General features: G+C 42.0%; 1 protein-coding gene and 1 long non-coding RNA gene across 2 annotated transcripts in view; one reads left to right on the top strand and one right to left on the bottom strand.

Moving 5' to 3' along the window:
* Window positions 1-644: 644 nt before the first annotated feature.
* On the bottom strand, window positions 645-9,327 carry klf9 (Kruppel like factor 9). Its single transcript, XM_059974758.1, has 2 exons — window positions 8,469-9,327; window positions 645-4,584 (listed from the first exon to the last, which is right to left on the bottom strand). The coding sequence occupies exons 1-2, from the start codon at window positions 8,854-8,856 to the stop codon at window positions 4,331-4,333; spliced, it is 642 nt and encodes a 213-aa protein (XP_059830741.1). The 5' UTR covers window positions 8,857-9,327; the 3' UTR covers window positions 645-4,330.
* The window catches only part of LOC132396809 (uncharacterized), a 29,124-nt gene continuing 19,360 nt past the window's right edge, over window positions 8,697-18,460 (top strand). Inside the window, exons 1-2 of the long non-coding RNA XR_009513134.1 lie at window positions 8,697-8,829; window positions 12,661-12,830. This is a non-coding gene — a long non-coding RNA (uncharacterized LOC132396809). The remainder of the gene's footprint in view (window positions 8,830-12,660; window positions 12,831-18,460) is intronic.

An 18,460-nucleotide genomic window follows, 5' to 3' on the forward strand; every position in this document is an offset into this window, starting at 1 on the left:
GGCAATTAAGTTGTTTAAATGTTAACTGCATTTCTTCCTTTATAGTTGCTGCTGAGAGCATTCGGCCCTTATATTTTCATTATGATTGATATTAAGTGGTATTTCTTAGATTCATGGCTTGAAAAGTGTAATTCTAGGGCATGATCCTTGCTTTGAGAAATGTGACTAGAAGCAGTAGTTTCTTCTTCTCTATCTGGTGCTTTATATGTTGAAGAATGACAAAACACTGGGTGCAAAACATGATGAAAGGAGAGGTAACAAACACGAGGAAATCTGCAGATGCTGAAAATTCAAACAACAACACTCACAAAATGCTGGTGGAACACGGCAGGCCAGGCAGCATCTATAGGGAGAAGCGCTGTCGAGACCCTTCATCAGGACCCTCCACCACCTGGGCTCCATGACCCCCTTTTTCCTTGTTTGCTTCCACATATCACCACCTGCTACTTCACCCTTCCTGCTCCACACTAGGCTCCTTCTGCCCATCATTTGGCCTTTCCTCAGTCCTCCTGTCAATCATCAGTCCTCATCTCACCCCTCCCTCTCCTTAATACTGGCTGTCTCCCCTCTCTACTTACAGCCCTGATGCACGGTGTCAACCAAAAGCATCATCATTTCTCCCCCCCCCCCCCCCCCCCCCACAAATACTATTTAGCCCACTGAGTTCCTCCAGCAGTTTATTCTACAGATAATTTCCGACTGGACCACATTAAGACTTCAACCCTAACTCCTATCTGCTGTAGAGCCACAGACCAACTCTAATTTAATAACATTGTTTTTAATTTAAATATGTGCCTGCAAGAATATATAAGCACTTATTTAAGTCATGTTTAACTTGCACCATATTTGCAACCTTAATTATTTCCAGGTATGTAGCCACACAAAGTTGATAACAGGAGGTGCAGCAAAACAAACAATCATGCAAAATGATGTTTTAACTTTATCTAGATTATAATTCCATTCCCACCACAGCTGCTCTGGAATTTAAATTTAGTTTAATAATATGGCATTTTAATTTAAGAGGTCATTAATAATGGTTACAAAGGGTTGTTGTTAAAATCCATCTGGATCACATTGTCCTTCAGAGAAGGACATTTGCCATCTTTATAGGGTCTGGTTTTTATTTGATGCTAGACCCACCAAGGTATTTGACTCAGAAATGACCTCACAACTACTCAGTTCAATTAGAGCAGGAGAATGCATCCTGGTCATGTCTGTCAGCCAAAGCATGAGAAAATGAATTTAATAAATAAAAACAATCAATATTTTCTTTTAAATTGGATTAAAGATAAATGAGTAGGACAGGTGGCTTGGTGCATGTGAACTTTGTGAAGGAATTCTACAATTAGTTCCACTCTTGTTAACACAAGAGATTCCACATAGAACATAAACATTTCAGGACAATACAGACCCTTCATCCCACGATGTTGTGCCGACCTTATAACCTACTCTAAGATCTATCTAACCATTCCCTCCCACATAGCTTTTCATTTTTTTTTCCATCCATGCGCCTAAGTCTTTTGAATGCCCCGAATTATCAGCCTCTACCATGACCCCTATCAGTGCATTCCACCCACTTACCACTCAGTAAAAAAAAAGTACCTTGGATTATCCCTGCTGTACTCTCTTCCAATCACCTTAAAATTATGCCTGCTCATATTGGCCTAGGAAAAAGTTGCTGGCTGTCCACTCTATCTAAGCCTCTTATCACCTTATCAAGTTACCTCTCATATTTTCTCAATCCAAAGAGAAATACTCTAGTTAACTCGTTCTTTCCTTATTAATATTCATTTTCAATTATTTATGTATTCTGTTACCATTGAATCTACATCTAGTGCCATTTGGGAAGGGTGCTCCAGATCCTGTGGTCAGAAATCAAATCTTAACTTTTTTTTTGCTTATCATATTAAATCTCTGGCCTTGGATTACTGACCCTCACACAAAGGAATGGATTTTTCTTGTTCACTCAATCTTTTTCCCTGTTTTGGAAACTTCTATTGAATAAGCCATTAACCTTCTCAACCAACTGAGCATTTAGAACTTAACAGTTCCCATCTCTGGCAATGCTATAACTGAAATTGTAGGATGATGAAATATATCAAATCTTTTATTAACTATGAATTGGTACCCATTGCTCACTTTTAAACCAATGCCAAAACTTAGTTTTGACTTGCCCCCAGTGAGGTGATTGAGCTTGGCATTGATCCTACAGTCAACTAACTACTCTTTGGGGGGAAAATACATCTTTGGTAATTAAATGCCATTACATAAATGCAAGTCTTCTTCATATGCACAAACTGTCTGTGGAGATGAAACAGACACCAGCAGCTGACTTGCAAAACGTTACTGCAACTCAGTTCATGTTAGAGCTGGATTCGCATTTGCAGTGTGATGCATTATCTGGCAAGTGATTAAATGTTCCTACAGAACAACAACTGTTGCCTGCTTTTTAAAAAAGTATTTTGACTTCTACATTTTAAATTTCAATTTTCAGTAAAGCAAAATAATCATTAATAGGGCACCTTTAATAGTAATTGTCCCAGAGTACCATAAGATTTTTGATTGCTTTTCCAAAGTGAGTACCTTAAAAGGACAGAAACAGGTTTAGCCTAGGCAGCTGAAAGTACGGCTGTCAAATGTGAAGAGATTAATTCTTAGGATATGCAAGGGATCCCAGGAGGTTCCAAGGTCAGTGCTGATTCCAGAGGTTGCTAAAGCAAAAACCATAACGTATTTGGGGGTGGTGTGGATTATAAATGGCCTTAGTGCACATCTGGATAAAAGCAGATTTTTTTTGAGCAGATGTACAGAACTGTGGACTTTGGAGTATGCTACCTCACATCTGGGATACTGTAGTATAGTGGTCACAAATAAATGAAGTTTCAATGATAGGAGCAACCAGGGGTGGGAACAGACAATATTAAAGCATTAATCTTAGTGATGATGTAGATTATACATTATTTCTACATGTACTCAGAAGCACACCATGGTGTCAAACAATGCACCAAGATCATTAACCACCTGGTTCAGGCTTAGGACACTTCCCAGGATGACAAAGTCATCAGTAGTTAGGGAACAGAGCTATCACAAAGAATAATGAAAGTGGGTTTGGTCTTGCCTTTACTCAATTGATGAAATTTCTACTCATCCTACACAGGATGTCAGATAGCCTGTAAAATTTAGAGCGTATGATTCAGAAAGGTGTGCCCTTAAAATGATTTGAAAAGACTTTCAGCTGTAAAGCTGGACTGAAATAGATCTCTACTCTTTTTTGCAGTATTGGTACAGATATACCAGCACTGAAGCACAGTGCAATTTAATTATATGGCTGTCATTCATCCTTCAGTTTTCTTAGTTCTCTCACTTTTGTCTCCTTACTCGATGGATTACTTAACCATTGCTAAGAACTCCACATTTTCAAAACCTGAATTTTGTTTTGAAATTTGACTCGGGGAAACTGAGTCAACAAGTACAAATTGCATGTTGATGACAAGAAAACAAAGTAATATAAAAGTTAGCTCAGGCAATGGTACAGATTGTTCCCTATATATTCACACTCAGAGATAGGTACCATATGGTACAATGATTGACAAGGTATACTGTGGAATCTAAAACAGAGGTAGATTTTCTGGTAACTTTCCAAAAAAAAGTTTTCCATTGCATTGCAGAATTTTAAAGTCATTTTGTCTCCTCTTTCCTAAATTCACAAAAATTAGAGTGTATCTGGAATAGTCTAAAGGGCACAGTTAGATCAACAATGATTTCTAACGCTGCAGAAATTTAAGTTATTTTCTTCCCCTTCAACCACAATCTGCTCCCAGTTAAATAGATGAATTGCAAAGTTAGTGGCCTGAGACCTACTATAGTATTCTGCCTGTGATTTGCCTATTTCCCTCTTTTAAGATAGTTCTCCTATGGCTGATGGGGAAAGAGAAGAATTAATAGTGGCTTTCTATAGTTCTAGGGAACATGCTGAAAGTGTCTCTCAGCGTCCCAGTAAGTGTGCACAGTAAATCTTCACACCAGCTAACAGTACCATAGTAGAAAAGTACATGTGGAAGACCCATTTGAAACTTCACTCAGAAGATACTAAAGTTTTGGAAATCCATTACAGAGAAATTCTGTTCCATGTCTCAAAGCAGCCAATTTTTTTTTTTGGCTAGCAAGCATAGATCCCAAAGAGAAATTGCTTCAGAATTCTGAACACAGCAGCAAGATGCAGAATGCAAATGTCATAACCATTTCTTTAAAAATCAGTAGCAGAAGAGCAAGTGGGCAGAAAGATGTTGGAGAGGCCTCAGCAGCTGTTTCTGTGTGGGTGGCTGTGCATCTACCTGGCTGGTTCAAGGGCTGAGGCCAGAGAGGAGACTGCTGTCCTCCGTGTCTTCTGTAGCATGCTGGACTGGAAGTTTGGGTGCCGCTTGGCATGCTTGCTCAAATGGTCGCTCCTCATGAAACATTTCTCACACAAGGGACACTTGAACTTCTTCTCACCTGTGTGGGTTCTGAAGTGTCTTGTTAGCTCGTCGGAACGGGAAAACTTTTTACAGCACCCACACCAAGTACAAGGAAAGGGTCTCTCACCTGCAAAATCAGAGAACATTTTAATGACATTGTCAACATCATGATCTCTCACTTCCCATTAAGACTCCCAGTTCAAATTGCCTTTAGCTGCCCACCTTAGTTTGAGTGTCTTGCATTCACAGAGCTGGTCTACATTGTCCTAAGTTTTTGGAACTCAGTATGTATTGGTGATTGGCCCTTCAACGAAGGCTCCAGAAACTGATATTCACTCTCTACCTTTCCACCTTTAAGACACATGTTAATGCCTACATCTTGGAACTAACTTTTGATCATCTCTCCCAATGTCACGTTATGGGATATTAATAGTAATCAAATATTAAAAGTTACTTGACAATGTTCTTGTGAAGTACCTTGGTAACTTGCAATAGTGCTATTTAAATTCAAGAGTTTTTGACTGTAGCAACATATCTATTTTTTATGCTTCATCTTTTTAGGCATTTCCTCATACTTGAAGATGAGATGTTTCCTGGTTCTGGGGGTCTAAAGTGGTTGATGAAGTCTACGTGAGATACACCATAGATGGTGCAGGACTGATGGGGCAAATGGATAATTTGTGAAGTGGTGTGTTACTTTATCCAGGACTTCTGTGAATTCCTAATGCATGGACTTAAATCATTATGTATGCCTTAAGAAGGGAACATCTATCCACCGTCTAGGCAATGCCATCATTTTGCAGCTACTATTGGGCAGGAGGTAGAGAAACCAAAAATCTTACATCACCAGGTTCAAAATAGCTAGGTACTTCCCTTCAGCCATTCAATTGTTCAACAACCTACACAATCCTAATCACTACCTTAGGAAAGCATCACTATAACTACGCTGCACTCCAATGGACTTTGTTTCTCTTTGTTCTTTCTTGTAAATTTTTTATATAATTTGTTTGCCTTTAGTGAATAATGCATATGATGCTATGTGCCTGTTGCTGCAAGTAAGCTTTTTTTCATTACACCAGTACATATGTGTACTTGTATGTACGACAATAAGCTTGACTTTGAAACATTGAGCTTGAGTCAAAACTTGCAACACCATTCTGACTGTTCTTTCTCCACTGTGAAAAGTCATAGGCTGAAGATTCCCAAGAGTCAATAGGAACATTGCATTGTTTTCTCAAGGAGCCTTTGAGAACATTCTTGACTCTTTTCCTTTGTGTGCCCATTAATCTTGCTCTGTGCTGGCTCTCAGAGAAGTGTCTGTTTTGGGAGACTGATTTCAGGGATAAAAATCAGCAGGGAGCATCCAAGAGAACTGACTGATTGTAACAACCAATGCTTCAATAAACTGAGGATGTTCACCCAGGAGAATTCCAATGTAGATTCACTACATTGTGTCGAGATACCTGCTGAAGTTTATCCAGATATCACAAACATGTAGGTGACCAGGGATCACAACTACTCAGTAGTCTGTGAATGTTGTGCCAAGTATGTGGTCTTGACCTTCAAGGATCCTCTTCTTCAATCACAAGAAGCAGGAATAGACCACTTGCCCTCACAAGCCTTTCCTGCCATTCAATATGGTCATGGTAAATCTACCAAAGGCCTCAACTCCTCTTTCAAATCCACATAACCTTCAATTCCCTTTCAAAAAAAAATACATACATCTTCATTTAATCCCTTCAGTTGTCTGGCCTCCACAATCCTCTGGCATGGAGTTCCAATTAATCACTTTCTTCCATGAGAAGATGTCTGTTACACACCTCAGTTTTAAATGATTGTCTCCTTATCTTTCAACTCCATCTCCTTGTTTGAGATTCTCCCATCAATGGAAACAATTCAACATCTACCCTTGCCCCTTCAGATCTTATGCTTCAATATATGTTTCACAACCCCTTATTCTTCTGGACAACAAAGAATACAGAATTGCCCGCAGACTGTATTATGGGAGCGATCCCTCGGCAAAAGATATCTGCATTTTTCAAGAGATGGCTCCTACATCTTCCACTTGTCAATAACTCCAATGGTGTAATGAGTCTAGATTGTCAGGACCTGCACTTGTATAGTGTTTTAAAATGTCTTCACGATACATTATCAGCCAAAGTCTGGCACCAAGCTACATAAGAGCAAGTGAACAAAAGCATTCAGTATTTACCCCTCTGTAGCACTGTTCTGGAGCTCAATTAACTGATATGTAGAACTGCATGGCATTTGTTGAAAGAATCCATCACTGATCTCAGAGCCTAGCTACATAAAGTTACAAACGAGAAGCTGGAGAAACTCAGCTTGTCAGGCAGCATCTCTAGAGAGAAATGGACAGTCAAGACTCAAGACCCTTCATCTGAAGTGGTTCCAGCATCTGCAGTCCCTCGTAATTCCCTGAATCTAAGGCATATATCACAAGCTCTTCAATCACTCAAGTAACTATCAAGTTGAGTGTGTGAAATTACATCCACTAGATCTGCCCATAACTATCCCACATCAGGAAATTCCCAAACCACTACACAGTTTTCCTTCAAGGTCAGCACTGAAAACCACAAATGTCAACATTTAAAGGCACTTGGACAGATCTACGAAAGGTTTGGGATATGGACCAAATGTAGGCAAATTGCACTAGATTAGGTGTGCATCTTGACTGGCTCAGACAAGTTAGGCCAAATGTCTTGTTTCTGTACTCTCTTACCTGATGTCTCTGCTATATTTTTCCCCAATTTTGAAGGGCCTCAAACATGGATTGTTGACTGTTTCTCTTTCCACAGATGCTGCGTGACCTGCTGAGGGTTTTTAACAACTGTTTTTTGCCGCACAGTTCTCCACCGATTTAGTTGGAATAATTACAAGGTTTGCATGCTGTACCTTCTTTAAGTTACATAAAATAGATAAGGAGACAGTTTAATTGAATGAACAAAAGAAACAACCGGCAGATGAAAAAAATGCTTTTGAAATACTGGCATGCCTTTTAAAGTATCATTTCTAACCATGGGACATTTCAAACCACTTTGTAGCCAATGGAGTGTTGTACTTTTGAACGCATAGCGGTCAATTTGCATACAGCAAGTTCCTACCAACAGCAGTGAAATGATGATCAGACAATGTTTTAGTAAAGCTGATGGAGGGATACTGAGGTTATTTCAAAGTAGAACCATGAGACCTTCAGCTCAGATACAGAAGGGCACCTGTTTAATACCTAATACTTTATGTCGGTCTGTATCTGTGCAGCACTCCCCCAGTACTGCATCGAGGCGCCCGTTCACATTTTTTGTGTTCAATTCTCTGCCGGAAGGGAATTCTATAAACACTAAAAACTAAATAATAAAAATAAATTTGCTGGGTTTCACTGGGAAAAGATGGGGCGGGAAAGAGTGTAACTAGATAAAATGTTCAGGACAGTGCTGACATTTCTCAGTCCACCAATCAGCTCGAACTCCTGCCTCACCATTCCTTCCCTTTTTATGGCCCTCTTACTTCCATTCTCAGGTCAGGTTTAGACTTGATTACTTGACATTTTCTTTCCTCCCACAGATGCCGTTCAATACGCTGAGTTCCTCTAGCACATTGTTCCTAACCATTTCAGGAGTCTGCTTTCCTTCTTATCATCTATTTATCATAACATTGGTCTTAACTTCTGTGCGTCATGTGTACTATTCACTCTGAGCTTCACGCCAGCAATGAATTTCATAGAATCCTACAACTTGATGAAGCAACAGCTGGGACTCTCCGTCTCATCGACTATTCTAAGCCTGACTGTGAGAAATACCGTATCTATCACGGCAGTCAATCCAATGTTTTTTTAATTCCAACTCGGGCCATGCTCTTGTCTCCCTAAGCGTCACAATGAGTGAACACGCTTATTATATTGCTTTCTGTTTGCGGGATCTTGCTGTCTAATTACTGTCTACTCTGGAACGAACTGCAAAGGCTGAAATGTAAAGCAAGGCATAAAAGCAGACCAACCTGTGTGCGTTCTCAGGTGCGCCTTCAAGTGAGAAGACTTCCCGTAGATCTTGGCGCAACCAGCGTACGGGCACTGGTGTCGTTGGCTGGAGGGAACTTTCACTTGCCCCGTTGCGCCACGCAGCGGAATTGCGGGCGTGAAGTCCGCCTCTTGGCGCTGCGTTCGGGCGCAGGGATCGTGGCTGGATCCCACCTGCGAATGCGAATTGAATTTGCTTAGGTCGGCCAGGACTGTGGCTATGTTCAGGAGGGAACCACAACCCTCCCGGTTTCCCCTCGTCTTCTCTTCGGCCAAGCCCTGCCCGGGAGATTGGTGCACCACAGGGCTGCTGGAAATAGAAACTAGGCACTCGGCGGCAAGGTATTCGATATAAGCTATTGCAGACATCGCTCGTCAGAGTTGTCAGAATCTTGCAGATCCCTCTTTTCCTTTTTATTTTAAATCACGCTTTAAAGGACGAAGTCTATTCTTTTCTGGGCTGTTTTCTGTATAACCCGGCTAACACATAGCATGGAACTGTTTTTAAACGATCAGATCATAATGAAATTTATCTCAACTTCAAAGCTTCCAGTTTTGCTTTGCACCGCTTGACTTGTTGCAAACTGGCCTTTGAGGATGAGAGAGAATTGCAAATTCGATACAATTTGTATTCCCTTTTCCCGTACAAATCACGATTGATTTTATTTTGCCGAGTTGCAGATTTGCTTGTATTGCAGATGAATATTAGATCAACCTTAGATCAGATTCAGACCAGCGTAATAACGAACTCCCAAAACCAAATCTACGATGTGTAACAATTTCACAACCTGGATTCCTGCCTCCGCCCTACCCCCCCCCCCCCCCGAATGTGTCATAACGTACGTCGCTCTTGATTGGACCCAATGAGTTTCATTCACAGACGTTTTGACACTGAGAGTTAGTTGCCCACCCTATCTGTTCATATTTTGACAGAGCGACTTGACCTTTAATGTCGAATAAATAGATTCCCACGACCAATTGTTGTGATGTCTGGGTTCAGGTTTTAAAGGGGGAATGCTTATCTTAATATTTAAGAAAATTTGTTTTTGTCTCACCTACATCCAGCAAAATATTTGTGTTAAAATCGTTACCAGTTGTTTTCAAATGTTTTGACACACTCCCTCGTTTCTCCCAGTTGGATTTCACCGCACCTCCACGTTGTGCATTGTCCAGTTCCATTTTAATATTCTTGGCCATAAGCTAACTGGGTCCCAGTTTTTGAAATCATTCCCTACGTTTATTGTTTAATTGGAGAAACCCGTTTAGGTCATCTACCCAATCAATGCTGTTTTGAAAAATCAGAACAACTCCTAGAGAAGCAGGTCCTTCGACCCAGCTGGTCCAGGTCGACCAAGATTCCCATTGCCTACATTTATGCCCGAAGCCTTTCCTGTCCATGTATCTGTCCAAGTACCTTTTGAATGTTGCTAATGTACCTGCCTCAACCACTTCCTCTGGCAGCTTATTCCATATATTGGCCATTTTCTGGGTGAAAAGTTGCCCCAAAGTTTCCTATTACATCTCCTGGTCTCAGCTACAATCCATGCCCTTTTCTTCTTAATTCCCCAAGCCTGGGAAAGACTGCAGATTCACCCTATTGATGCCCCTATAATTTTATATACCTCTATAAGATATCATCTCATTCTCATATGCTCCAATGAAATAACTCCAATCATCCCAACCTCCTTCTATAACTCAGTCCGTCATCTACACTCTTTCCGACTTAATGGTATCTTTCCTATAGCAGGGCAAACAACATTTAACACGATGTGGCCTCACCAACATCTTGCATAGCTATAAAGTAAGATCACACCTTCTGTACTTAAACAAGAGAAAATCTGCAGATGCTGGAAATCTGAGCCACACACACAAAATGCTGGAGGATCTCAGCAGATCAGGCAGCATGTATGGAAAAGAGTACAGTCGACATTTTGGGCCAAAACCCTTCCTGCCTTTTGGTCATCACTTTCCTGCCCAAGAACAATATTAGATTTCGGAGCAAGTACAGGCCATGAATGAGAGTTGTTACTAGAACCTAGGGTAAAGTAGGGGGCAATATCAAAGTAGGGAGGGAGGAGTCTTGTGTAGAGCATTATGCAATTCCACCCCCAGTACAGCATGTTTCTATTTTTGTAACTATTCCTAACCCAGGCCGTTTGCAAGTTGGAAATATGGCCACATTTATACATGCTGGAAGACGTCTGCAGCCTCCCAGCCCCACATCCCCCAAAAATCTGTTCATATGTAAGTTTATACATTAGCCAGACATTAGTGATGTGGGGAGTGTTGTGACTGAGTAAGTCACCAGAGAGACATGAAGCTGGTGATATAAAAGTCTTTATTCAACACAGCAGATCTTCTTGACAGAATCTAGGTTTCCTCTCCTTGCACAATGTTTTACACTCTATCACAAAGACAATAATAAATTATTAACCACAGTTTCATTGGCTATATCTCCTATTTAACTTTGTAGAATTACTCATTTACAATGATAAAGCATCTCAACTAGCAGAACCCCTTTGACTATTCATTACTGGTGGCTGGTCAAAGAACTTCTGAGCACAAACTCGAGACATCTAAAATATACCTCTTTTGTTACAGATAGAGGGTCCAGAAGGAAGCAATACTAAACCCACAGTGTTCAGATTATAGTTTTCTGCTTCCCAGGAATATATCCCCATTTGGCCATTCTTCAGTTTATTTCCCTAAAACCTTGGGACTTCCTTCATTCAGACTTAGAAATGACACAGGAAGAGGGAGGCCAATCAGCCCATCATGTCAGTGCTGATTCTTCGATTAGTTCCACTCCTCTGCCTCTTCTATTCACTTCAACTTAGCCGATTCCCTTTCAGAAACTGCTATAGGATCTACTTCCACCACCCTTCTGGAAATAGGTTTAGGCACCATTGAGAACATCTACCATAAACGCTGCCTGGCCAGGGTGAAAAGCATTATCAAGGATGCATCTCACCATAACCATGGACTTTTAACTTTCCTCCCATCTGGTAGGCGCTACAGGAGCCTCCGCTCCCGCACCAGCAGGCACAGGAAGAGCTTCTTCCCCGAGGCTGTGACCCTGCCGAACCTCATATCACAGTGCTAAACAGTATTGCACCCATATTGTACTGTCTGAGTACTTTTATATTTGTGTGCTGTAGCACTTACTTTTTATTCACAGTTATTTTGTAAATAACACTATTCTTTTGCACTTTTGGTTAGATGCTAATTGCATTTCATTGGCTTTGTATCTGTACTCGGCACAATGACATTAAAGTTGAACCTAATCTAATCTAAAATTGTCCTAAATCTAAAACAGTCCTGACGAAGGGTCACGGCCCGAAATGTCGACAGCGCTTCTCCCTATAGCTGCTGCCTGGCCTGCTGTGTTCCAGCAGCATTTTGTGTGCGTTGTTGTTTGAATTTCCAGCAACTGCAGATTTCCTCCTGTTTAATCTAAAATTTAGCACTTGACATTGCCCTTTTAAGATGCAGTCAGACTTTTTCCACTTATGCAATTAAAATACAATCCTGGAAACCAGCTGCTACAACAAGGTCACCTACTTGTTTTATAGAGTACTTCCAACTCTTACAGAAGATTGTTTACTGTTCTTGGACACAGTGTTCCACACTTGGATTACTTGGGTTATGTAATGTACTATCAACAACACTGAACTTGTGGTTAGAATGTTAGTAGGTTAAAATACCTACTGAGGCAATCAGCAGTAACCTGACCTTTCGCTAATTTGAAGCATTTTATTTCATTCAAGTTCAGCAGCGATATTTAACGTGAGCACACTTGATGAGAGAACTTGTTTGGTTATCTTGTCAAGCTGGGGTATGAGTGAGTCAGAAAGCTGATAGCCAAAAGCTGGAAGCTTTTCAGTGAGATGCTTGTCAGCGTTGGAACTGCCATTTGGAGCCGGTGGCTCTTTTTGTGGGGCTGATACAGGCTTATGTCCAGAGAGTCCCATCAGGGTGACTCCAAGTTTGAAGAGACCTTCCCAGAAACCTGAGGATCAGAGTCAACCCCAAGTTCCCTGGGTGTTGGTAGCTGCATGTTTCTCAGAGCTGGCGACCCAAACTCTCTGGAGAACATGCAGTCTCTCCCCTTCTATTCCAGCAATGTAACTCCTTGTGTAATATTTCTCCAGTGTTTGCCTACTTTTCTCTTAGGTGGCCCCTCAGGATTGAAGACGGCTCGTTCTACTCCGGTTCTGATGTGGGATCTGCCACAAATTTCTCAGCAGCAGTTGAGGGGAGACCTGATGGCAGTTCATAAGATTATGAGAAGTAGACAGCTGTATCTTTTCTTTCTCAGGGTCAAAATACCTTATGCATTTAAGGTGAGAGGGAATAAGTTCAAAGGAAATGTGCAGAGCAGGTTTTTTAAAAAAAAGTGGTGGATGCTTGGAATACACTGCTAGGAGTGGCAATGGGGGCAAATATGATAGAGGCACTAAAAGGTCTCTTAGGCACATGAATATACACAGTATGGAAAGATATGAATATTGTATGGGCAGAATGGATTAGTTTAGTTAGCAGTTTACTTCTGGGTTAACTAAATCAGCCCAACATTATGGGCCAAAGGGCCATTTTCTCCGTGATACTGTTCTATGTCCAATGGACAGATTGAGAAGTGTGTATTTACACAAACTGCTGACAACTGCTGAGTGTTCAAGCAGATAGTGAGGATAAAGGTCATACAAGAGCTGTAAGTATAGTGCATGGAGTAAAGCCAGATCTAACATATAAAGAGGTTTTGAGGAAAGAGAAACAGAATAAAGGGTGTAAAGGTAGTAAGGTAGAAGGGCTAAAGTGCGTGTACTTCAATGCAACAAGTATCAGGAACAAAGGTGATGAACTGAGAGCTTGGATACATTCATGGAATTATGATGTAGTGGCCATTATAGAGACCTGGCTGGCACCAGGGCAGGAATGGATTCTCAATGTTCCTGGATTTCATTGCTTTGAAAGGGATAGAGAGGGGGGCAAAGGGGAGGAGAGGGTGGCATTACTGGTCAGGGATACTATTACAGCTACAGAAAGGGTGGGTAATGTAGCAGGATCCTCTTTTGAGTCAGTAAGGGTGGTAGTTAGGAACAGGAAGGGAGCAGTTACTCTACTGGGAGTATTCTATAGGCCCCCTGGTAGCAGCAGAGATACCAAGGAGCAGATTGGGAGGCAGATTTTGGAAAGGTGCAAAAATGACAGGGTTGTTATCATAGATGACTTTAACTTCCCTAATATTGATTGGCATCTGATTAGTTCCAATGGTTTAGACCGGGCAGAGTTTTGATAAGTGTGTCCAGGACAGATTCCTGTCACAGTATGTTGACAGGCTGACTAGGGGGAATGCCATACTAGATCTAGTATTAGGTAACAAACCGGGTCAGGTCACAGATCTCTCAGTGGGTGAGCATCTGGGGGAGAGTGATCACTGCTCCCTGGCCTTTAACATTATCATGAAAAGGATAGAATCAGAGAGGACAGGAAAATTTTTAATTGGGGAAGGGCAAATTATGAAGCTATAAAGGTAGAACTTGCAAGTGTGAATTGGGATGATGTTTTTGCAGGGAAATGTACTATGGACATGTGGTCGATGTTTAGGGATCTCTTGCAGGATGTTAGGGATAAATTTGTCCTGGTGAGGAAGATAAAGAATGGTAGGGTGAAGGAACCATGGGTGACAAGTGAGGTAGAGAATCTAGTCAGATGGAAGAAGGCAGCATATGTGAGGTTTAGGAAGCAAGGATCAGATGGGTCTGTAATATTTACGTGATCAGCTGGTGTATGTCTAGGGGAAAATTCACCCACCCGCCAAACCGTGTCTCCCGTATACGTGGATGCTGTGAAATGCACACTAATACAAACTCGCACACACAATATCAAACCGCACACCGTGTACGTTTACAGAATACACCTTATAAATCTTACTAGAACTAAGTGAACTAGTGATACAATATATATGAAAAAAAAGAAAGGAAAGAAAAGGCACCATCAGATAATAAGGCGAGTACCCGGTAGCATCATTGCGAGTACAATTGTAACAGTGAATCAAGTGCCCGATGTGCCGACTCCACTTACTTTTCTGACCAATCTGCAGCGACCTGAGCATATCCAACAGGGTCCGGTTAAACTTCTCGGGCTGAGAATTACCCCGTGGGTGATAGGGGGTGGTCCTGGATTTCTCAACCCCAAGCATACCCAGTAATTCATGGATAAGCTGGCTCTCGAAGTCCCATCCCTAATCACTATGGATCCACCTGGGAAGGCCATAATGAACAAAGTACCTCTCCCATAACACCTTCACCACTGTAGTCACTTTCTGATCCTTCGTGGGAAATGCCTGAGCATATTGAGTGTAGTGATCTGTGATGACTAAGACGTTCACGGTGTTGCTGACAGGAAATCCATACACACCAGGTCCAGGGGTCCCGCACTCTGCAGGTGTGACAAAGGAGCTGCTGGCGCTGGCTTGGTCTTCCTCCAGATGCAACGACTGCATCCCCTACAGTATTCTTCAACCTCCCCCCTCATCCAGGGCCAGTAGAACCAGCCCTTGAGTAATCCATAGGTCTTTTCCACCCCCAAGTGCCCGGAATCATCATGCAGTGCCTGGAGCACAGTCTTCTGATATTTCTCAGGCATGACCAGCTGCCAACGCCAGGGGTGGTCCGGGACGATGTGACCCGGTACAAGGCTTGGTTCTTCAACTTTAACCGAGGCCATTCCTTCAATATCGGAGGCACTGAAGCGTGTTTCATCTTCTCTGCCCACACCACATCCCCCTTCTCCACCGCGCTCCAAACAGTGCCAATGCTTGGGTCATCTCACAGAGCAGCTGCCACTTCTCCCGGACTTAGTTCCGGCAACTGTTTAGTCTTCAGTGCAGTCAGGTCATAGTAAACCTGGGGCAGGGCATTACCAGAAGCCCCCAATGGGTCCACTGCTCGCTCTAGCATCTCCTTTTCCTTGGCTTTCACAGTGATAGCAAACTGACACATGGTTTTCACTCCAGGGGCAGGATTGCTCTCCTACTCCTCATCCGTCTCCAGTTCCCCATGCTCCTGATGTGACAAAGCATCTGCATCGATATTCCTGCTTCCCAGCTGATACTTCAGGCTGAAATCATATACCGACAAAGCTGCCAACCACCGATGCCCTGTGGCACTCAGTTTCATCAAACTCAGGATATAAGTGAGAGGATTGTTATCCGTTCTCACCTCAAACTTGGCCCCATATAGGTAGTTGCTCAACTTGTCCACCACCGCCCATTTCAGCGCCAGGAACTCCAACTTGTGAGTGGGATAGTTTCTCTCACATGGCGACAAACTTCAGCTGACAAACACCACCGGTCTCGATGCGTTGCCCTGTTCCTAGTACAGGACAGCCCCTGGACCCTCTCGGCTGACATCCGTGTGCAACACATACGGCTTCTGGGGATCGGCAAAAGCCAACACCGGGGCCTGGGTCAGCGCCCTTTTCGGAGATTGGAATGCTTCCTCACATTGAGCATCCCATCTCGATCCAAAAGGCTCCGCCGGGTTCCAGTATCCTCCTGCATCTTGCCCTCAGTCCCCCTTCCTTTTCTTCCCCACAGGTGGATAGCCACACAATAGCTGAATCAACGGGTGACTCATTTTTGCGTATCCTTTCACGAATCGCCGGTAATACCCACAGAACTCCAAAAACAAGTGTAGGGTGCTCACCTTCTGGGGTCTCGGCCAGGTGGTCACTGCGTCTTTCTTAGCCGGATCAGTAGCCACTCATTCTTGAGAAATTATGTTAACAAAGGAATACAATTCCCGTTACCCATTATCATAACCCAAACAAGCTGCGAGAGAAAGCACTCTCTCCAGTTAGCATAAAAAAGAAGCATTCTTACTTTTAACAAACAAAGAAGCCATTTTGATTAACATACACAGTAACATAAGAAACCCTTTAAAAGTCTATTGAGGAATATAGGGTAGCAAGAAAGAAGCTTAAAAAGGGGCTGAGGAAAGCAAGAAGGGGGCATGAGAAGGACTTGGCGAGTAGGGAAAAGGAAAACCCCAAGGCATTCTTCAATTATGTGAAGAACAAAAGGTTGACAGGGGTGAAGATAGGACCGATTAGAGATAAAGATGGGAAGATGTGCCTGGAGGCTGTGGAAGTGAGCGAGGTCCTCAATGAATACTTCTCTTCGGTATTCACCAATGAGAGGGAACTTGATGATGGTGAGGACAATATGAGTGAGGTTGATATTAAGGGAGAAGAAGTATTGGAGTTGTTAAAATACATCAGGACGGATAAGTCCCCAGTGCTTGATGGAATATTCCCCAGGCTGCTCCATGAGGTGAGGGAAGAGATTGCTGAGCCTCTGGCTAGGATCTTTATGTCCTCGTTGTCCACAGGAATGGTACCGGAGGATGCATGTGATAGAGTCAACTGAAAGAGAATTAAGAAAGGTACTGGATGAAGCCGTAGCAGAGTTTAATGATGGCATTGATAAACTCAAACATATCAAGGGCAAAATAGTGTTAAATGAAAATGCCACACCCAAGTTATACAAAGTCCATCTGGTTCCTTATACCATTTTTGATAAAGTAGCCAGCGAGCCAGATTGCATGGTAGTACGTACTACTCTCAACTACACACTAGGTCAGGCATGGGCAAACTACGGCCTGCGGGCCATATGCGGCCCGTTAAGCTTTTTAATCCGGCCCGCGGAACTTGATGAAATTATATTAATAAACCTTGTTAACGTTTTTTCCCCACAATTCTGGCATTTTCCCAATAGATGACGCACTCTATATACATTGACCTTTGTTGAGGTGCAGCGTATTACTCCACATTTGCGCTTTACTCTTTGTTCGTTTCGACCTATTTGTGTGAACAGGCGTTCAGCGTCATGAACATCAACAAAGCCAGCCACAGATCCAAGTTAACTGACCAACACCTCAGATCCATCCTGAGAATCGCCACAACAAAACTAAATCCAGACTTTGATGCGCTGGCTAAAAAGGGAGACCAACAACACTGTTCCCACTGAAACTAAAAATAAGTTTCTTCGTTGTGTTAGGTAAAAAATGCATTTGAAAATATTTTTTTCAATAAGCCTTACATGTTACATGTCATTTCTGTTAAGTGATGGACATGAGTAGTGCGCAGGTGCACGTACGTTCTCAAAATAAAAAATGTGCTCCAGATCAAATAACGCGCTCCGCATACTGGCGCGCTGTCACTGTTCTGTCTTTGTGCTGGTCGTTGTTGAGTTTTGGCACAGGGGACAATTGAATAAGAAGGAGCAGGACAAGTAGACCTGCATCTCCTACCGTTTTTGAAATAAAGACAGTCAGGAGGAGAGTGATGATGATAATATCTTGAAGGATAACAGAATTTTCAGTGCTTTAAAATAATAACTGTTACTATTAAAAAAAGCTGTATTTATTCATTTAATTTTCAGTGTTTTAAAAGTCATTTCAATAAATAGCTAAATACCATGGGACTTCAAAGACAGATATTTTGTTGTAATGCATTTGTTCATTTTCAATTGAAATTAAAGCACATGTTTTCTACATATCCCATGATATTTTATTTTCCCTTATGAGGTGTATTACCAAAACACTCCGTCCATCTGCTCCCTGTTAAATTTTAGAACCCTTTGTGGTCCACAGGTCAAAAAGTTTGGACACCACTGCACTAGGTAGTTTATTCCATGGTTCTACAACTTACCGTGTAGAGAAATGCTTCCTGATATTAGTCTGAAATCTCCCTTTAACCAGTCTCCACCTATGGTCCTGTATTTTTGTTGATGGATTAATTCTGAAGTAGCAGCTGGCATCCACCTTACTTATACTCTTAATGATTTTGAACACTTCTATCATGAAGAAAGATTGAAAGAATTAAACCTTTTTACTACAAGTAGACGTAGAATGAGACTCCTCATTAGGCTAAAAAGATTAAATCCTTTCAGTCTTTCTTCATAGCTCAT

Source organism: Hypanus sabinus, chromosome 7 (assembly GCF_030144855.1).
Source record: "Hypanus sabinus isolate sHypSab1 chromosome 7, sHypSab1.hap1, whole genome shotgun sequence".
NCBI classification, from domain to species: Eukaryota; Metazoa; Chordata; class Chondrichthyes; order Myliobatiformes; family Dasyatidae; genus Hypanus; species Hypanus sabinus.

Bases quoted from the DNA above. Each gene is read 5' to 3' on its own strand.
- klf9 (XM_059974758.1), bottom strand. From the start codon at position 8,856: ATGTCTGCAATAGCTTATATCGAATACCTTGCCGCCGAGTGCCTAGTT. The intron at 4,585-8,468 runs GTTGGTCTGCTT...CTGATTTTGCAG, and splicing joins GCACCTGAGAACGCACACAG to GTGAGAGACCCTTTCCTTGT.